Source organism: Apteryx mantelli, chromosome 4 (assembly GCF_036417845.1).
Source record: "Apteryx mantelli isolate bAptMan1 chromosome 4, bAptMan1.hap1, whole genome shotgun sequence".
Taxonomy (NCBI): Eukaryota; Metazoa; Chordata; class Aves; order Apterygiformes; family Apterygidae; genus Apteryx; species Apteryx mantelli.
This window is the reverse complement of record NC_089981.1, coordinates 19,769,579-19,789,506: the sequence shown is the minus strand read 5'-3', so window position 1 is coordinate 19,789,506 and position 19,928 is coordinate 19,769,579. Positions and strand designations below refer to the sequence as shown.

General features: G+C 54.7%; 2 protein-coding genes and 2 long non-coding RNA genes across 4 annotated transcripts; all 4 read left to right on the top strand.

The window, feature by feature from the left end:
* Window positions 1-3,586: 3,586 nt before the first annotated feature.
* Window positions 3,587-4,082, top strand: LOC136991970 (uncharacterized). Its single transcript, XR_010883997.1, has 3 exons — window positions 3,587-3,623; window positions 3,738-3,778; window positions 4,021-4,082. It is a non-coding gene; the product is annotated as an uncharacterized lncRNA (long non-coding RNA).
* Window positions 4,083-4,684: 602 nt separating this feature from the next.
* LOC136991969 (sperm-associated antigen 4 protein-like) lies at window positions 4,685-7,312 on the top strand. The gene is made up of 5 exons (XM_067295483.1): window positions 4,685-4,762; window positions 5,078-5,190; window positions 5,819-5,977; window positions 6,335-6,424; window positions 7,010-7,312. Exons 1-5 carry the CDS (start codon window positions 4,702-4,704, stop codon window positions 7,127-7,129), a joined length of 543 nt encoding a protein of 180 aa, XP_067151584.1. The 5' UTR covers window positions 4,685-4,701; the 3' UTR covers window positions 7,130-7,312.
* A 6,972-nt stretch (window positions 7,313-14,284) lies between these two features.
* LOC136991968 (uncharacterized) lies at window positions 14,285-14,780 on the top strand. Its single transcript, XR_010883996.1, has 3 exons — window positions 14,285-14,321; window positions 14,436-14,476; window positions 14,719-14,780. It is a non-coding gene; the product is annotated as an uncharacterized lncRNA (long non-coding RNA).
* A 17-nt stretch (window positions 14,781-14,797) lies between these two features.
* LOC136991840 (sperm-associated antigen 4 protein-like) lies at window positions 14,798-17,827 on the top strand. The gene is made up of 6 exons (XM_067295297.1): window positions 14,798-14,881; window positions 15,376-15,460; window positions 15,776-15,888; window positions 16,517-16,675; window positions 17,033-17,122; window positions 17,708-17,827. Exons 1-6 carry the CDS (start codon window positions 14,798-14,800, stop codon window positions 17,825-17,827), a joined length of 651 nt encoding a protein of 216 aa, XP_067151398.1.
* The last annotated feature ends 2,101 nt before the right edge of the window (window positions 17,828-19,928 follow it).

Below are 19,928 nucleotides of genomic sequence, written 5' to 3'. Positions count from 1 at the left end.
ATTGAAACCAAGCAGTTGAACACCATTCTCCCTGCTATGAATGTGGCAGGGCAAGAGACAAGAGGGTGGGGAAAATTTCACTTAATCTCTGTTTCTGTAATTAGGTATCGACACAGGTTGTACTTCTCCAAGTTCCCATTGCAGCCAACTTGGAGCTGGTCAGCGCAGCCAAGTCTACAGTCTAGAGAGCGGTTCGGCTCACCCTGAAACACGCACCTACGTTTGGTGTGATGAGTTGCTGTGTCTACTAGATCTTTACTGACTGTAAGAGCAGTTTAGACCCCGGTTCATATTCAGAGACTTCTGTTGGGGACAGCCATGGCTTGATTTGGTTGCCTAAGCTTAGGCCTATTTAAGCAACTTGGGACATCATACTAGGCCTGAGACACACGGAGGGCTGGCAGATGTGACTCCAAACAGAGGCGGATTTGTAAAGTGCACCTGGGGGGGAGGCAAAACAGGCAGCTGACTATATGTGGGCAGCAGAACTGAGCACCCAAACTGTTTTAAACTTCACTGTCTAAAGCTCAAAGCAGGAGGGTGACTGAGCACTGGAAGAGGTGTCCCAGAGAGGTTGTGGCATCCCCATCTTTGGAGATATTCACAGGTCGTCTGGACACGGTCCTGGGCAACCTGCTCTAGGTGACCCTGCTGGAGCAAGGGAGACCATCTCCACAGGTGCTTTCCAACCTCCACCCTCCTGTGGTTCTGTGTTCCCCATGTACCAGGCTCCTAGCAGGCCCTGTCAGGCTGTGTCTCCTCGCCCATACCCACACACTGGGGTCCTGGGGGGCCCTGGGGGCTCTCTTCCACCATATCCAGATACCAGGGTCTCAGAGGGTCCTAGCGTGCTGTACCCTCGCCATACCCAGATACCAGGATTCTGGGGTGCCCTCTGGGACTGTATCCCCCCATACCCAGATGCCAGGGTGTCCTGGGGCCTGCGTCCCTCCATAGCCACATGCCCAGGACCCCAAGCACTGCAGGGCCGTAGCAGGGAAAGGGTGACCCCCGTGGCCAGGGCAAAGGGAAGGCGGGGGCGGCAACTGAGGTACAAGCTGGGCAAGAGCAGGTACACGATGGCCACCAAGGCCATGCCCGGCGCCTGTGGGAGCCCCAAACAAGAGTCGGCTGAGGGAGGGAGGCCCAGGCCCACCTGGAGCATTGCCCCCAAGTCCCGTCCTGCCCCAAGGGCGCGAGGGCCCCACTCCCCCTCCTGCCACCCCAGTGTGGCTGGGTGGCTGGAGCCCCGCACAGACCCAGCCTGGCTTGACCCTGCACCGGCAGCCCCCGCACTGCCCCGTGGGCTCCCTATAGCTGCCAGAGGTGGCCCTGACCCAGGTGGGCAGGACACGCGTGGCCCACGCTCTGGAGGCCCTGTGCCCCCATGCCACCTCGCTGGGACACTGGTACGGGCCGTGCTGCCCAGTGCCCGCAGCACATCCGGTGCCCCCACACGGGGACCCTCCGGGCCCCCAGGGCTGTACAAAACGAGGAACAAACACGCTCCTATGGCTAAATGCGCTGCCCGAGGAGAGCCCGCCGGGTGTCCCCAGCCCCCCCCACCTAGCTCCAGTGTGACCTCACAGCCACCACCACGCCCCACGGCAGGGCCTGCTGTGAGGTCAGGGCCGCCGTCCCTCGGCAGCTGGCAGCAGCTTGCGGTGGCCTCGCAGCCCTCTGCTCTCAGCAGGCCCCTTGCTTCCGAGGATCGGGTCGGTGCCTTGCCGTGCACCAGCCAAACTCCTGGGCCTGAAGGGGTCCAGCTGAGCTGAGAGCTTGGCCTCCCCCAGAAATGGCGAGGGGGAGAGCTCCCCGTGGAAGGAGGCGAGAGGCACCGACAGCCTCCTCCGGCAGCAGCGCTGCCAGCGACATGGCGGAGGATGCCGCCGGGCCCGGCCGGTGCTTGGAGAATCGGTATGAGGCCAGTTTCTTCTGCCTGGGTGTCCGGCTGGGTTGGCAGCGCAGATGCAGCCTAATGCGGGGTGCGCTTTTGAGGGGGCCGGGGGGCAGCACAGCACCTCGCAAATGTGTCTGGGCAGCAGGCTCTGGCAGAGGAGCCCTGCAAGGCTCCTTCCTCCTCTTCCTGTTGGGTGGAAAAACACCCCCCAGAAAAGATCCCGGGGATCTCCAGGGAAAGCACGCCTCCTTCCTTAGCAAAAGAGAAAGCAAGCGCAGCACAAAGACTGCCAGAAAGCTGTTTTCCCTTGCCAGATCTGTTTATTTCCCTGGCTTATGGAAACTCCTTTTCCAAAGGTGCTCTTGGAGCACTTTCTTCCCGGAAGAGCTGCCCGCCCTGTGGAACAGGGCTGACAGAGACCATGTGCCTTTTGGGGGTTGGTCTGTCAGCTTTCTGCCAGCAGCAGCAGACTGCCAAACTCGCTCCTCTGCCGCCTGTACAGGAAAATCCACCTGGGAAGGGCTTTGCCCCAGACTTGGAGCATTCATAACAACGAGGCTCCCTTTTTTTCAGGCAAGAGATCGCCCTTGAAAATCCTCCTCTTGTTGATCCCAGTCACTCTTGGTGAGCTCTCATGAGCAGACACCTGTCAGCAGTAGCACCAACAGGCTGGGTGCCAACTCTCAGGGTGAGGGAGAGGCACTAGGGCGCCTTCCAGTTTCCCGTTTCAGGGACTCAGGGTGCTCCTGAGATGCTCTCTGCAAGTGGAGCCCACCCTGCCTAAGAACTGATATCGATGCACACAGCGTTAGGAAGTGGGCCAAGCAGGACCCTCTTGGACAGAGGTCCCGCCTATTTTGCAGCTTGCCCTTTTGGGTGGTCTCTGTAGAAACTCCCATGGCCCAAGTGCTTCCTGAGGATGTCCAAATCAAAGGAAGCTTGGTGGTCTCCCTGCCAGGCAGACAGAGAGAGAGAGAGAGAGAGAGAGAGAGAGAGAGAGAGAGAGAGAGAGAGAGAGAGAAAGGCTTTGCAGCTGTGGAGGGGAGGCTAGAGAGAGTCCTTCTCTCTTGTGGAAATGAGTTCCAGGTGGCGAGCCCATCCCTCAGATGGGCCCAGCTCTGCATTGCCCCTCACTCTGCTGCTCCAGTATCGCAACACTGCTCAGAGGTGTGTTGTGCTGAGGGAAGCAGAGGCAAGGACAGGCAGCCAGGGTCAGACCTGGAAGCAGAGCCCAGCTGATTTGGGGCTTCTCAGAAGGGCAGTGCAGGTGGCGTGATGGAGAAGTAGCTCTTAGAAGGCCCATGGAGCCTGGTTTTGGTGCTCGCAGGAGCAGTAAGGGGAAATGGGGAGGAGCTCTGGGGCACCAAGCATGCCTGGAGAGGACAGTTGTGTAGACCCCTGAGGCCTGGGGCAAGGGCTCCCAGCTGGAGTCACGTCCTCTCTCCGCACCAGGTCCCCATGTCCTCAGCTAACCTGTTGCTACCCCAGTCTGAGAGGAGACAACGTGACCACAGGGATCTTTAGAACTCCTAGTAAAATAACTGTATTTTGGTGATGTGAATTACAGCTGGTGTTTACTGTGTGGTGTTGCTGCCAGCATGGACAATGTGGGCAAAGGAAGTGACACAGGTGAGTGACTGTTGTTGTGGGAGAGGAAAGTCCTGCAAAGGAGCGCTGCTGGTGGTGCTTGGATGACTCACCGACTCAGCCGGTTCCATGCAGAGTGAGTCACAGAAGCAGCAGCTTAGGCCATGTCTCCCCAGAGAAGCCCCCTCTGGGAAGCCCCGGCAGTTCTGGGAGTGCATATTCATTCTAATGGAGAGCCTTTGCCTTTCAGGAGCTGCTAGGGCTGTCTGCAGCAGAACTGCAGCCCCTGTGGTAAGAAACAGTTCTGCTGATTCTGTGGAGTAGCGTCAATCGACCTCATGCTCTTTGCGCTCCCTTGCAGAAGGGACAGGGCTCATGTCTTTCCCTCGTGTCTTTGCCTTTTGCTAAACCTGGCAAAGCAGGGAAAGAAAAGGGGGCCCAAGCACACGTGTCTCTTCTCCTCCCTGAGCTTGCAGGCCCCCAGCAGGGGCTGGGCAGCTCTCTGACAGGATCTGCTTTCCCACTGTCTTCAGGACCTCGCTTGCTCTGTTGAGGGAGCAAGCCCAGGAGATGCAGCTTCTGACGGAGCAGACGGCTCACCTGAGTGTGGAGATGTGCAACGTGAAGAAGGTGATCCCGCATTTGGTGGAAGAGGGCTTGGATGAGCAGGACCCCTGCAAGGCACTTCCCGGGGTGGTTGGTGGGGTTTTCTTGCTCACCTCAGGCACCCATCCCTTCCCAGGAGCTTGCTGGTTGAGCTTGTCCTCTATGAAGCCCCTTCTCCAGGCCACCTTTAGCCAGGCCACTTCAGGCAGTGGAGGACTCCCGACAGCCTCCTCTTGGCACGCCCGTGCCTCTGGTAGCTCTGGCCTGACCCCTGAAGCAGTGACGAGACACAGGAACACTCACGGGAGCAGCCGGTGCTGGCAGAGCCTGAGCCTGACCTGGAGAGCCGGGGGGGTGGAGACGAGGGTGTGGGGAGTCTGACCCACGTCTGCACTATGGCTGTGGGCAAAGGTGCTATTCACCGGTCCTCGCTTTTCACATCAGAAAGCATTGAGTCTTGCCGCTCCTTGGACTAGGCTTCTCTTGCATTTTTCTAACACAGACTCACTGTGCTAGGACGCAGTGGTCACACTGAACTGCCTGCTGATGTGGTCATTTTTTGTGTTCACGCATGTCTTTCCCAGGAAGTTCAGCAAACGAAGCAGGCAATGTCTCAGACAAGTTGGGAAGACCGCATGCAGGTGTCTGACTGGGCTCTGAAAAGCTCAGGTATGCGCACAGGAAGTCAAGTCTCCTTGCCTTGTGCTTCTGTATAGACCTCCTAAAAGGAGGCTGCTCACCAAGGCGGAGGGAGATGAAGTGACGTCTTGGGGTCCAAAAGCGAGTTTGTGGCAGAGTGGCTCTCTTGGATTCACTCCCAGGCCTGGGATCAGGCCCCTCACTGGTGCCTCTGGCACTGCCCCTACAAACGTTTCGGTGCTCACAGAAGAGCTCTATTCCTCTCCACTGAGTTTACATTAAGGTTATCTGGAGTTGCAGACCTTGAGTTTAGAGCTGCCCTCAGCTGCTCTCTCCTCATTTCAGGTGCCACCATCGACAGGCAGAGAACATCGAAGAGCTATGAGTGGGAAGATAATTGGCTCTGCGGGGTGTGTTGGTTCCTTTCTGCTGCAAACCCTCCAGATACAATTTTGCAGGTATCCTAGCAGAAATCATCAGTGCTGGTTTCATTCCTTCCTGCCAAGTTGGGGACAAGTGCCAGGGCATCTCCCCTCTGTCCTTTGGTCTTGCTCAAACCCACAGCACTGATCCGGTTCCTGAAACCTAAGGTCTAATACAGGGCTTGGCTTGCTACAAATCAGTGGTTCCCCTTAGGAGGAACACTGCACTGAACAGAACTGCAGCATCCTGCCAGAAGCCCTGGTCACAGTTGGGTGAAGGAGTTTCTCCTTAGCACCCCCATTTGCCTACCCCATCCCTGATAGTCCCTTCCATTCTTCGATGGGGTGGGAGGCTTGGGGGAGAGAGTGAGGGGAGCTGCAGAGCTGCTGGGCAGAGCTGTAGCTGTAGGACCCTGACTCGGATATGGGGTGGCAGATTTCATGCTTTCCTAATCAAAAGTTTCCTCTTTTCAGGAATACTGAGAGTGCCCTTTATCAGGTGGGAAGAAGGCCTCGTGCTTCTGCCCATTTCCTCACACACTATTCATTTATCAGCTGGAATACAGCCCATAGACAAACAGGCGCCTGTGCTGCTGCCTACATGGGTAGTGGTGCTGGCTCTGCCACTCCCTCACTACTCTTTACTGTTGTCTTTTGCTTGCAGCCAGACGTTTCCCCGGGGCACTGCTGGCCTTTCCAAGGGTCTCGGGGCCAGGTGGTCATTAGGTTGCCTGCACAAATCCGACCGACTGCTGTCACCGTGCAGCACATCCTCAAGGCATCTGGGACCATCAGCAGCGCCCCCAGAGATTTCACTGTGTCTGTAAGTCTTTGCCAGGCACTTCTGGCTTGGCTCTGGCCATGGGGAAAAGCCCTTAACGGGGACCTGCTCATCTTTGTGCATCCTTGGAGAGTCGTGTCCTGGCTTCTCCTGAGCACTGCAGTGGCCTGAGGGGCTATTTCCAGGGTCGGGATGGCTTTATCGCTCTTAAGACTTGTTTTGGCCAAGCATCTCAAGGCTCTTGATCAAAACTCAAGGAGCAGACTCCGCTTCACCAGAGCCTGCACCCACCTACCGCTAGCGCCCCAGCAGGGGCTGGGCGAATAACAGGTCCGCATGCAGTGTGCACGGTTCCTCTTTGTCGAGTCTGACCTGCTCCCCTTGTGCTCTGTCTCTGAGGGAGTGGATGCGGAAGGAGAAGAGGAAACTCTCCTGGGGACCTTCATGTATGACGAGGAAAAAGAGGCCATTCAGACCTTTCCTCTGAAGGTAAAGGAAGTGCATGTGGGCAAGATGCCTGGGAGGAAAAGAGGTTTGCCTGCAAATCCGTGGCAGAAAGACTGTGGGTGGTTTCTCCCTGGGCAGAGGGGCCAGTGGGCAACACCGTCAGTCCTGGCAGCAGGCTGGACGGCATCCTCTCTTCCCAGTGTGCCTCCCTCTGCCCGCACTCTCGCTCCTGCTGGCAAGGCAGCTGGAGGAGATAGCAGGCCTTTGGCGGGGTTGCACACCGGGCTGCCCTGCGTGCAGGAGCGCCTGCCTGGCCTCTCTGTTAGCACAGAGAAAGCAGCAGAGGGAAGGGGCTGAGGGAAGGGGGGCGCAGGCCCAGCCGAGGCAGGCGGTGGCAAGGAGGACACCAGATGCCTTCCCCCACAGCAAGAGTTTCCCCATGTCCCCGGCCTTCCCAGCAGCCCTGCTACCAGCGAGCCTCCAATGTCCACAGCTGCTCTCACCCCCTTTCGAGAGCTTGCTCCTTCCCAGAAGCAGCAGGGCTGGCAGAGGCAGATACCTACCGATTGTTTTGTTGCTCTTTACGCCCCAGTCAAGCTGTTGCTTTTCCCCTTATTTTCTTTACAGAACGAGCTTCCCAGGGCCTTTCAGTACATAAAACTTCTCATACAGAGCAACTGGGGAAACCCAGAGTACACCTGCATTTACCGAGTGCAGGTTCATGGGAAGAGGGCAAACCAGAACTAATGCCATTAGCCAGAAGACAGGGCGAGACCTTCTCGGACCAAGAATGAAAAAAAGAAGGCAAGAAGAGAAGAGATGTGGCAGTTCACTTTGCTGTGGATCAATGTCATTTCACAGGCGCTCTCAAAACCAGCCCGTTTCTTGCTTTCACGCAGTGAGGTGTTTGTTCCTCGGCCTTTCTGCTTTCTCTCCACCTCACAGATGTTTTCCTAATAAAGCAAAAGGAGACAATGCTTGCATAGCCGTTCTTTTTCTCTAATCCTTGAGCACTACGGGCACCACCCACTTGAGCCCAGGAAGGAGTCAGAGCCTAGCAGAGCTTGGGCTGAAAGATCCCCACACCTCTGACCCCTTCCGTGCAGGGTTCACGGTGAGCCTGCTTTTCACCTGCAGAAGCAACTGAACTGAAAGGACCCCGACACCACAATGTCAAGCACTGCAAAGCTAGGAGAGGGCAGAAGGAGGCTTGCTCCTTCACTCATCTTTCAACACGCCTGTGCCTTATGTTGTAGGGTTTTTTTCAGGATGTCCTCTCCATTTTTGCACAGACCCACCCTAGCTGCTCACTTTTACCTAAGATAGTCACTTACACGCAATAGGAACTTTAATAGAAATATATATATACATAGATATGAGTGTACAAATATGTAAAAAAACATGTTTTATTTATCCATACATACGCTATTACATATATATTTAGATATGTGTATATGCAAAGCACATATATACACATTTATAAGAACAAATAAATTAAGTATACATAGCCACAAAAGCCTAGGTTTAAAATGGATAAAACATCCTTTAATAAGAGGTAATGGAATGAATAATGGAAGTTAATTGCGAATAGAAAGTAATTAAAAAAAGTAAAAAGCAGGTTCGGGGCCTCCCACTTCTCAAGGCTGCAGATCAAGCCCTAACACATCTGGGGTGGGGGGAACTTCAAGAGGGCGGAGGGGTGGCACCAAAAGGGTGGCGAGCACAAGCATGCTGGAACGTGCCCAAGCGCTACAGACCCCTCCTCGGAGACCACCAAGGGGCCCCCTGTGCAAACCCTGTCAGGTACAAAACAGAGACCAGTTCTGTGAGCTGAACCAAAAGGCCCCTGCATCCGGTCCCAGCCCAACAGGGTGACCATGCAGTATTACTGCGGCAGACTTTGGGCTTTGCATAGCGCTTTAAGGCACGGGCAACACCGTCTGCAGAAATGGAAAACCAGAACAAAATGCCGGCTTCAGAAGAACATGTGCATGGGGACGACAAGAAAAAGCCCCGAAAAGATTCCCCCAAAGGACCATGTGAACCAGAAGAACTGGCCAACGGGCCTGTGAATTGCAAACTATTATTTTGAGGTGAGTGTCACACAGAGAGGGTGGCTGGTCTGAAGGAGCTCCCTTTGCTCATGGTTGTGGGGGGATCTTGCAGCTCCCTCTAAGACCATTACTGGGGTGCAGGCTGGTGCTATATGTGTTTTCTTGTTCTTAGGTCAATGCTGCAAAGAAGAGGCAGACCAAGCATGCAGTCAAGACTGGCCTGATAGACCATGGAGGCGGAGCAGGAAGAACCATGGGGATGTTGCAGAGCTGAATGAGCATGATTATTATTCAGGACAGAGGAGCAGCAGGCGGGATGGAGGTGATAAACGGGCTGATGACGGTGCTATGACAGAGGCTGTCAGAAGTCAGGAAGGTACTCATACAAGTGCTGGCTGTGCTGATGAAGCTGTGGCTATTGTTCGCAGGACAGTGAAGCAAAACTCAGTTACAAACAAGGCCATTAATTGGTAAAGCTAAGCCAGTTTTTTGGGGGGTGCAACAGCGAGTAAACGGTTTTAACACTCAAAGACCGTGATGATTATGTTTTCTGTGATGTAACTGGGAGGGCACTGCTCAAAAAAAGAGTTCATTGTTCTGTTGCTTCTGGGGCCTTGGCTTGCAGGCTAGCGAAAGAGAAAAAAATAGTTTCAATGAAGACTGCTAATTAGGAAAGCTAAACGAACTTTGTGTCACCGTAAGCATCTTGTTGGCAAGGGGTTACAGGGATCACAAGGGCTCTTAAGTGCAAACTGCTTTTCTGAACCTGATGGGCCAGTGAACATTTCTCCCACCAGGGTGTGAGATGACCCCCTGGAAACAACTCCCCGGTTACTGCAGCCCCCTGCAGAGCAAGAGGCTTTCATACATCATGAGGATATCTCCCAGGGTTGGCCACCAGCTGCTCTGCCAAGTCCTCAGGAGGTCATTTGAAAGCCCGGCTTTACCCCCTGATCCCCCCCTCAAAATGCAGCAGAGGTGGTGGAGGAGGCAGCAGACCACCCCGTGGCTTCCATGGAGCATGTCTGGCAGTGGGAATGGCCGATCCAGAGGTTCAGGACTGGGCAATGTGGAGAAGAATACCAATATGTTAATTTAGATCAGTTTTCACTACATGAAGCTTATGAAACATTTGTTTGAGGGTGGAGAGCAAGTTTTTGACCATTTACACAGCCTGTTTGAACCTGGTGATTGTGCTCAGCTCCACCTTGAAGCTGCCAGTATGCATGACTCTATATTCTCCTGCTACTGCTTTAAGCACTATGAATGCTGAGAAATTTTTAGGATGGCTCGATACTCTCCAGCAAAGTCAGAGCGCTGTCTCGATCAGACTTTCTGCCTGGCTATCATTCTTGTAAAAGCTGTTGGGGGTGGGGTACGCAGAGCCCTACTCTCTATCCCCCACTCCAAAATTACAGACAAAAAGCAGCCCTCTTTAACTGATCTAAAGGCCAGCAACAATCATGTCTGTTTTGCTGGGAGTCTCACAGCACTTACAGCAGTGATCTGACAGATGCAGAGCTGTTAAGCTGAGCAGAAGAGCTGCATGACAAACTGGGGTCCTCTGTGCACAAGGAGGTCGTGCTGAGTGACATCCCCTTGTCTGAGGATCTGCTACTTGTTAATGTATGTATCATCCTCCTATCCGAGGGGAATGAGGGTTGGGGGATTTTTAAGCCGAACAACAGGTTTAGTTATCCCAAGACCTGTTTCCTTCCTTTACACGATGAACATTATTATGGTGTTAAGATGTCAGGAAGGATATTTGGGGTGAGAAACTTTTGTGAGCTTGGTCATACGTTGTATAACCATGGCCATAACTGTAAATATTATTGCCAGCTCTGCTTGTCTCACGACTGTACAGCTAGCTTGGGGACAAGGATAAGTTGCCCTAGCTGCAGGGTGCTGTGCAGCTCTGGGGAATGTTTACAGGGGAACCATGCTCTGGCTATTAAAAAACAAGTTGATTGGTTGGCTATGATGAAACCAAGTATCCAGAGCAGTATATACAAGAGCTGCCAAGGGATAATAAATTTACTTTTTGATGTTTTCAATGTGCTTATATATTTTTTGGCTACTAGCATATTAACTAGCTGGAGGCTGGTGCTTCTTGGTCCTTTTGTGAAGCTATTCTACCTCCTGTGGCCACTAGTCACCAAGCTAGAGAGCACGGGGTGCTCTTTCCTTGGAGAAGTAGGACATGGACTCGGTAAATTCGGTATAAACAGCCTTTCAAACCATTCCTGGAGCAAATTCTCTCACTACAAGGACACCGAGTCTGCTGTGTTTGGCTCAAACGCCTTTAATTGTTTCAGGTAAAATAAGAGAGGTAAAGAAGGGTGAACTAAGCAAAGCTGAAAGATTGGCCTCCTTTGGAAGGGAAAGGTACAAGAATCTCCCTCTCCACTTTTCTTAGGTGTCTGCGGACTGACTTGTCTTGGGTGCTAGCTCTAGAAAGAGATTTTTGTTGCCGGCGCCGGGCCAGGCCAGGCCAGGCCTCCCTCCCTCCCTCCCCTCAGCGGGGCCGGGGAGCAGCGCCGCCCCCCCCCCGCGCCTCTCCCGCAACCGGCTCTCCCCGCTGACTGTCACTGACCGGTAGCGCCCAGCAGGCGGCCGTTAGCTCCCGCGCTCTGGGGACCCTCCCCCTCTCCCCGCGCGCGCCCAGGGGGCCGTTAGGTGGCCCCGCCCCTCGTGCCCAGTTAACCGTTGTGATTCTGGAGAAGACGTAGGTGGTTAAATCTCTCGGAGAATTCTTTTAATTTCCAGATATGAACTGAGGTAAATGTTGTGACATAGTACTGTGGAAGAGAAAAAACAAAGCAATGTACGTAGCATTCTGGAAGAGGTGTCCCAGAGAGGTTGTGGCATCCCCATCTTTGGAGATATTTACAAGCCGTCTGGACACGGTCCTGGGCAACCTGCTCTAGGTGACCCTGCTGGAGCAAGGGAGACCATCTCCACAGGTGCTTTCCAAACTCCACCCTCCTGTGGTTCTGTGTTCCCCATGTACCAGGCTCCTAGCAGGCCCTGTCAGGCTGTGTCTCCTCGCCCATACCCACACACTGGGGTCCTGGGGGGCCCTGGGGGCTCTCTTCCACCATATCCAGATACCAGGGTCTCAGAGGGTCCTAGCGTGCTGTACCCTCGCCATACCCAGATACCAGGATTCTGGGGTGCCCTCTGGGACTGTATCCCCCCATACCCAGATGCCAGGGTGTCCTGGGGCCTGCGTCCCTCCATAGCCACATGCCCAGGACCCCAAGCACTGCAGGGCCGTAGCAGGGAAAGGGTGACCCCCGTGGCCAGGGCAAAGGGAAGGCGGGGGCGGCAACTGAGGTACAAGCTGGGCAAGAGCAGGTACACGATGGCCACCAAGGCCATGCCCGGCGCCTGTGGGAGCCCCAAACAAGAGTCGGCTGAGGGAGGGAGGCCCAGGCCCACCTGGAGCATTGCCCCCAAGTCCCGTCCTGCCCCAAGGGCGCGAGGGCCCCACTCCCCCTCCTGCCACCCCAGTGTGGCTGGGTGGCTGGAGCCCTGCACAGACCCAGCCTGGCTTGACCCTGCACCGGCAGCCCCCGCACTGCCCCGTGGGCTCCCTATGGCTGCCAGGGGTGGCCCTGACCCAGGTGGGCAGGACACACGTGGCCCATGCTCTGGAGGCCCTGTGCCCCCATGCCACCTCGCTGGGACACTGGTACGGGCCGTGCTGCCCAGTGCCCGCAGCACATCCGGTGCCCCCACACGGGGACCCTCCGGGCCCCCAGGGCTGTACAAAACGAGGAACAAACACGCTCCTATGGCTAAATGCGCTGCCCGAGGAGAGCCCGCCGGGTGTCCCCAGCCCCCCCCACCTAGCTCCAGTGTGGCCTCACAGCCACCACCACGCCCCACGGCAGGGCCTGCTGTGAGGTCAGGGCCGCCGCCCCTCGGCAGCTGGCAGCAGCTTGCGGTGGCCTCGCAGCCCTCTGCTCTCAGCAGGCCCCTTGCTTCCGAGGATCGGGTCGGTGCCTTGCCGTGCGCCAGCCAAACTCCTGGGCCTGAAGGGGTCCAGCTGAGCTGAGAGCTTGGCCTCCCCCAGAAATGGCGAGAGGGAGAGCTCCCCGTGGAAGGAGGCGAGAGGCACCGACAGCCTCCTCCGGCAGCAGCGCTGCCAGCGACATGGCGGAGGATGCCGCCGGGCCCGGCCGGTGCTTGGAGAATCGGTATGAGGCCAGTTTCTTCTGCCTGGGTGTCCGGCTGGGTTGGCAGCGCAGATGCAGCCTAATGCGGGGTGCGCTTTTGAGGGGGCCGGGGGGCAGCACAGCACCTCGCAAATGTGTCTGGGCAGCAGGCTCTGGCAGAGGAGCCCTGCAAGGCTCCTTCCTCCTCTTCCTGTTGGGTGGAAAAACACCCCCCAGAAAAGATCCCGGGGATCTCCAGGGAAAGCACGCCTCCTTCCTTAGCAAAAGAGAAAGCAAGCGCAGCACAAAGACTGCCAGAAAGCTGTTTTCCCTTGCCAGATCTGTTTATTTCCCTGGCTTATGGAAACTCCTTTTCCAAAGGTGCTCTTGGAGCACTTTCTTCCCGGAAGAGCTGCCCGCCCTGTGGAACAGGGCTGACAGAGACCATGTGCCTTTTGGGGGTTGGTCTGTCAGCTTTCTGCCAGCAGCAGCAGACTGCCAAACTCGCTCCTCTGCCTCCTGTACAGGAAAATCCACCTGGGAAGGGCTTTGCCCCAGACTTGGAGCATTCATAACAACGAGGCTCCCTTTTTTTCAGGCAAGAGATCGCCCTTGAAAATCCTCCTCTTGTTGATCCCAGTCACTCTTGGTGAGCTCTCATGAGCAGACACCTGTCAGCAGTAGCACCAACAGGCTGGGTGCCAACTCTCAGGGTGAGGGAGAGGCACTAGGGCGCCTTCCAGTTTCCCGTTTCAGGGACTCAGGGTGCTCCTGAGATGCTCTCTGCAAGTGGAGCCCACCCTGCCTAAGAACTGATATCGATGCACACAGCGTTAGGAAGTGGGCCAAGCAGGACCCTCTTGGACAGAGGTCCCGCCTATTTTGCAGCTTGCCCTTTTGGGTGGTCTCTGTAGAAACTCCCATGGCCCAAGTGCTTCCTGAGGATGTCCAAATCAAAGGAAGCTTGGTGGTCTCCCTGCCAGGCAGACAGAGAGAGAGAGAGAGAGAGAGAGAGAGAGAGAGAAGGCTTTGCAGCTGTGGAGGGGAGGCTAGAGAGAGTCCTTCTCTCTTGTGGAAATGAGTTCCAGGTGGCGAGCCCATCCCTCAGATGGGCCCAGCTCTGCATTGCCCCTCACTCTGCTGCTCCAGTATCGCAACACTGCTCAGAGGTGTGTTGTGCTGAGGGAAGCAGAGGCAAGGACAGGCAGCCAGGGTCAGACCTGGAAGCAGAGCCCAGCTGATTTGGGGCTTCTCAGAAGGGCAGTGCAGGTGGCGTGATGGAGAAGTAGCTCTTAGAAGGCCCATGGAGCCTGGTTTTGGTGCTCGCAGGAGCAGTAAGGGGAAATGGGGAGGAGCTCTGGGGCACCAAGCATGCCTGGAGAGGACAGTTGTGTAGACCCCTGAGGCCTGGGGCAAGGGCTCCCAGCTGGAGTCACGTCCTCTCTCCGCACCAGGTCCCCATGTCCTCAGCTAACCTGTTGCTACCCCAGTCTGAGAGGAGACAACGTGACCACAGGGATCTTTAGAACTCCTAGTAAAATAACTGTATTTTGGTGATGTGAATTACAGCTGGTGTTTACTGTGTGGTGTTGCTGCCAGCATGGACAATGTGGGCAAAGGAAGTGACACAGGTGAGTGACTGTTGTTGTGGGAGAGGAAAGTCCTGCAAAGGAGCGCTGCTGGTGGTGCTTGGATGACTCACCGACTCAGCCGGTTCCATGCAGAGTGAGTCACAGAAGCAGCAGCTTAGGCCATGTCTCCCCAGAGAAGCCCCCTCTGGGAAGCCCCGGCAGTTCTGGGAGTGCATATTCATTCTAATGGAGAGCCTTTGCCTTTCAGGAGCTGCTAGGGCTGTCTGCAGCAGAACTGCAGCCCCTGTGGTAAGAAACAGTTCTGCTGATTCTGTGGAGTAGCGTCAATCGACCTCATGCTCTTTGCGCTCCCTTGCAGAAGGGACAGGGCTCATGTCTTTCCCTCGTGTCTTTGCCTTTTGCTAAACCTGGCAAAGCAGGGAAAGAAAAGGGGGCCCAAGCACACGTGTCTCTTCTCCTCCCTGAGCTTGCAGGCCCCCAGCAGGGGCTGGGCAGCTCTCTGACAGGATCTGCTTTCCCACTGTCTTCAGGACCTCGCTTGCTCTGTTGAGGGAGCAAGCCCAGGAGATGCAGCTTCTGACGGAGCAGACGGCTCACCTGAGTGTGGAGATGTGCAACGTGAAGAAGGTGATCCCGCATTTGGTGGAAGAGGGCTTGGATGAGCAGGACCCCTGCAAGGCACTTCCCGGGGTGGTTGGTGGGGTTTTCTTGCTCACCTCAGGCACCCATCCCTTCCCAGGAGCTTGCTGGTTGAGCTTGTCCTCTATGAAGCCCCTTCTCCAGGCCACCTTTAGCCAGGCCACTTCAGGCAGTGGAGGACTCCCGACAGCCTCCTCTTGGCACGCCCGTGCCTCTGGTAGCTCTGGCCTGACCCCTGAAGCAGTGACGAGACACAGGAACACTCACGGGAGCAGCCGGTGCTGGCAGAGCCTGAGCCTGACCTGGAGAGCCGGGGGGGTGGAGACGAGGGTGTGGGGAGTCTGACCCACGTCTGCACTATGGCTGTGGGCAAAGGTGCTATTCACCGGTCCTCGCTTTTCACATCAGAAAGCATTGAGTCTTGCCGCTCCTTGGACTAGGCTTCTCTTGCATTTTTCTAACACAGACTCACTGTGCTAGGACGCAGTGGTCACACTGAACTGCCTGCTGATGTGGTCATTTTTTGTGTTCATGCATGTCTTTTCCAGGAAGTTCAGCAAACGAAGCAGGCAATGTCTCAGACAAGTTGGGAAGACCGCATGCAGGTGTCTGACTGGGCTCTGAAAAGCTCAGGTATGCGCACAGGAAGTCAAGTCTCCTTGCCTTGTGCTTCTGTATAGACCTCCTAAAAGGAGGCTGCTCACCAAGGCGGAGGGAGATGAAGTGACGTCTTGGGGTCCAAAAGCGAGTTTGTGGCAGAGTGGCTCTCTTGGATTCACTCCCAGGCCTGGGATCAGGCCCCTCACTGGTGCCTCTGGCACTGCCCCTACAAACGTTTCGGTGCTCACAGAAGAGCTCTATTCCTCTCCACTGAGTTTACATTAAGGTTATCTGGAGCTGCAGACCTTGAGTTTAGAGCTGCCCTCAGCTGCTCTCTCCTCATTTCAGGTGCCACCATCGACAGGCAGAGAACATCGAAGAGCTATGAGTGGGAAGATAATTGGCTCTGCGGGGTGTGTTGGTTCCTTTCTGCTGCAAACCCTCCAGATACAATTTTGCAGGTATCCTAGCAGAAATCATCAGTGCTGGTTTCATTCCTTCCTGCCAAGTTGGGGACAAGTGCCAGGGCATCTCCCCTCTGTCCTTTGGTCTTGCTCAAACCCACAGCACTGATCCGGTTCCTGAAACCTAAGGTCTAATACAGGGCTTGGCTTGCTACAAATCAGTGGTTCCCCTTAGGAGGAACACTGCACTGAACAGAACTGCAGCATCCTGCCAGAAGCCCTGGTCACAGTTGGGTGAAGGAGTTTCTCCTTAGCACCCCCATTTGCCTACCCCATCCCTGATAGTCCCTTCCATTCTTCGATGGGGTGGGAGGCTTGGGGGAGAGAGCGAGGGGAGCTGCAGAGCTGCTGGGCAGAGCTGTAGCTGTAGGACCCTGACTCGGATATGGGGTGGCAGATTTCATGCTTTCCTAATCAAAAGTTTCCTCTTTTCAGGAATACTGAGAGTGCCCTTTATCAGGTGGGAAGAAGGCCTCGTGCTTCTGCCCATTTCCTCACACACTATTCATTTATCAGCTGGAATACAGCCCATAGACAAACAGGCGCCTGTGCTGCTGCCTACATGGGTAGTGGTGCTGGCTCTGCCACTCCCTCACTACTCTTTACTGTTGTCTTTTGCTTGCAGCCAGACGTTTCCCCGGGGCACTGCTGGCCTTTCCAAGGGTCTCGGGGCCAGGTGGTCATTAGGTTGCCTGCACAAATCCGACCGACTGCTGTCACCGTGCAGCACATCCTCAAGGCATCTGGGACCATCAGCAGCGCCCCCAGAGATTTCACTGTGTCTGTAAGTCTTTGCCAGGCACTTCTGGCTTGGCTCTGGCCATGGGGAAAAGCCCTTAACGGGGACCTGCTCATCTTTGTGCATCCTTGGAGAGTCGTGTCCTGGCTTCTCCTGAGCACTGCAGTGGCCTGAGGGGCTATTTCCAGGGTCGGGATGGCTTTATCGCTCTTAAGACTTGTTTTGGCCAAGCATCTCAAGGCTCTTGATCAAAACTCAAGGAGCAGACTCCGCTTCACCAGAGCCTGCACCCACCTACCGCTAGCGCCCCAGCAGGGGCTGGGCGAATAACAGGTCCGCATGCAGTGTGCACGGTTCCTCTTTGTCGAGTCTGACCTGCTCCCCTTGTGCTCTGTCTCTGAGGGAGTGGATGCGGAAGGAGAAGAGGAAACTCTCCTGGGGACCTTCATGTATGACGAGGAAAAAGAGGCCATTCAGACCTTTCCTCTGAAGGTAAAGGAAGTGCATGTGGGCAAGATGCCTGGGAGGAAAAGAGGTTTGCCTGCAAATCCGTGGCAGAAAGACTGTGGGTGGTTTCTCCCTGGGCAGAGGGGCCAGTGGGCAACACCGTCAGTCCTGGCAGCAGGCTGGACGGCATCCTCTCTTCCCAGTGTGCCTCCCTCTGCCCGCACTCTCGCTCCTGCTGGCAAGGCAGCTGGAGGAGATAGCAGGCCTTTGGCGGGGTTGCACACCGGGCTGCCCTGCGTGCAGGAGCGCCTGCCTGGCCTCTCTGTTAGCACAGAGAAAGCAGCAGAGGGAAGGGGCTGAGGGAAGGGGGGCGCAGGCCCAGCCGAGGCAGGCGGTGGCAAGGAGGACACCAGATGCCTTCCCCCACAGCAAGAGTTTCCCCATGTCCCCGGCCTTCCCAGCAGCCCTGCTACCAGCGAGCCTCCAATGTCCACAGCTGCTCTCACCCCCTTTCGAGAGCTTGCTCCTTCCCAGAAGCAGCAGGGCTGGCAGAGGCAGATACCTACCGATTGTTTTGTTGCTCTTTACGCCCCAGTCAAGCTGTTGCTTTTCCCCTTATTTTCTTTACAGAACGAGCTTCCCAGGGCCTTTCAGTACATAAAACTTCTCATACAGAGCAACTGGGGAAACCCAGAGTACACCTGCATTTACCGAGTGCAGGTTCATGGGAAGAGGGCAAACCAGAACTAATGCCATTAGCCAGAAGACAGGGCAAGACCTTCTCGGACCAAGAATGAAAAAAAGAAGGCAAGAAGAGAAGAGATGTGGCAGTTCACTTTGCTGTGGATCAATGTCATTTCACAGGCGCTCTCAAAACCAGCCCGTTTCTTACTTTCACGCAGTGAGGTGTTTGTTCCTCGGCCTTTCTGCTTTCTCTCCACCTCACAGATGTTTTCCTAATAAAGCAAAAGGAGACAATGCTTGCATAGCCGTTCTTTTTCTCTAATCCTTGAGCACTACGGGCACCACCCACTTGAGCCCAGGAAGGAGTCAGAGCCTAGCAGAGCTTGGGCTGAAAGATCCCCACACCTCTGACCCCTTCCGTGCAGGGTTCACGGTGAGCCTGCTTTTCACCTGCAGAAGCAACTGAACTGAAAGGACCCCGACACCACAATGTCAAGCACTGCAAAGCTAGGAGAGGGCAGAAGGAGGCTTGCTCCTTCACTCATCTTTCAACACGCCTGTGCCTTATGTTGTAGGGTTTTTTTCAGGATGTCCTCTCCATTTTTGCACAGACCCACCCTAGCTGCTCACTTTTACCTAAGATAGTCACTTACACGCAATAGGAACTTTAATAGAAATATATATATACATAGATATGAGTGTACAAATATGTAAAAAAACATGTTTTATTTATCCATACATACGCTATTACATATATATTTAGATATGTGTATATGCAAAGCACATATATACACATTTATAAGAACAAATAAATTAAGTATACATAGCCACAAAAGCCTAGGTTTAAAATGGATAAAACATCCTTTAATAAGAGGTAATGGAATGAATAATGGAAGTTAATTGCGAATAGAAAGTAATTAAAAAAAGTAAAAAGCAGGTTCGGGGCCTCCCACTTCTCAAGGCTGCAGATCAAGCCCTAACACATCTGGGGTGGGGGGAACTTCAAGAGGGCGGAGGGGTGGCACCAAAAGGGTGGCGAGCACAAGCATGCTGGAACGTGCCCAAGCGCTACAGACCCCTCCTCGGAGACCACCAAGGGGCCCCCTGTGCAAACCCTGTCAGGTACAAAACAGAGACCAGTTCTGTGAGCTGAACCAAAAGGCCCCTGCATCCGGTCCCAGCCCAACAGGGTGACCATGCAGTATTACTGCGGCAGACTTTGGGCTTTGCATAGCGCTTTAAGGCACGGGCAACACCGTCTGCAGAAATGGAAAACCAGAACAAAATGCCGGCTTCAGAAGAACATGTGCATGGGGACGACAAGAAAAAGCCCCGAAAAGATTCCCCCAAAGGACCATGTGAACCAGAAGAACTGGCCAACGGGCCTGTGAATTGCAAACTATTATTTTGAGGTGAGTGTCACACAGAGAGGGTGGCTGGTCTGAAGGAGCTCCCTTTGCTCATGGTTGTGGGGGGATCTTGCAGCTCCCTCTAAGACCATTACTGGGGTGCAGGCTGGTGCTATATGTGTTTTCTTGTTCTTAGGTCAATGCTGCAAAGAAGAGGCAGACCAAGCATGCAGTCAAGACTGGCCTGATAGACCATGGAGGCGGAGCAGGAAGAACCATGGGGATGTTGCAGAGCTGAATGAGCATGATTATTATTCAGGACAGAGGAGCAGCAGGCGGGATGGAGGTGATAAACGGGCTGATGACGGTGCTATGACAGAGGCTGTCAGAAGTCAGGAAGGTACTCATACAAGTGCTGGCTGTGCTGATGAAGCTGTGGCTATTGTTCGCAGGACAGTGAAGCAAAACTCAGTTACAAACAAGGCCATTAATTGGTAAAGCTAAGCCAGTTTTTTGGGGGGTGCAACAGCGAGTAAACGGTTTTAACACTCAAAGACCGTGATGATTATGTTTTCTGTGATGTAACTGGGAGGGCACTGCTCAAAAAAAGAGTTCATTGTTCTGTTGCTTCTGGGGCCTTGGCTTGCAGGCTAGCGAAAGAGAAAAAAATAGTTTCAATGAAGACTGCTAATTAGGAAAGCTAAACGAACTTTGTGTCACCGTAAGCATCTTGTTGGCAAGGGGTTACAGGGATCACAAGGGCTCTTAAGTGCAAACTGCTTTTCTGAACCTGATGGGCCAGTGAACATTTCTCCCAC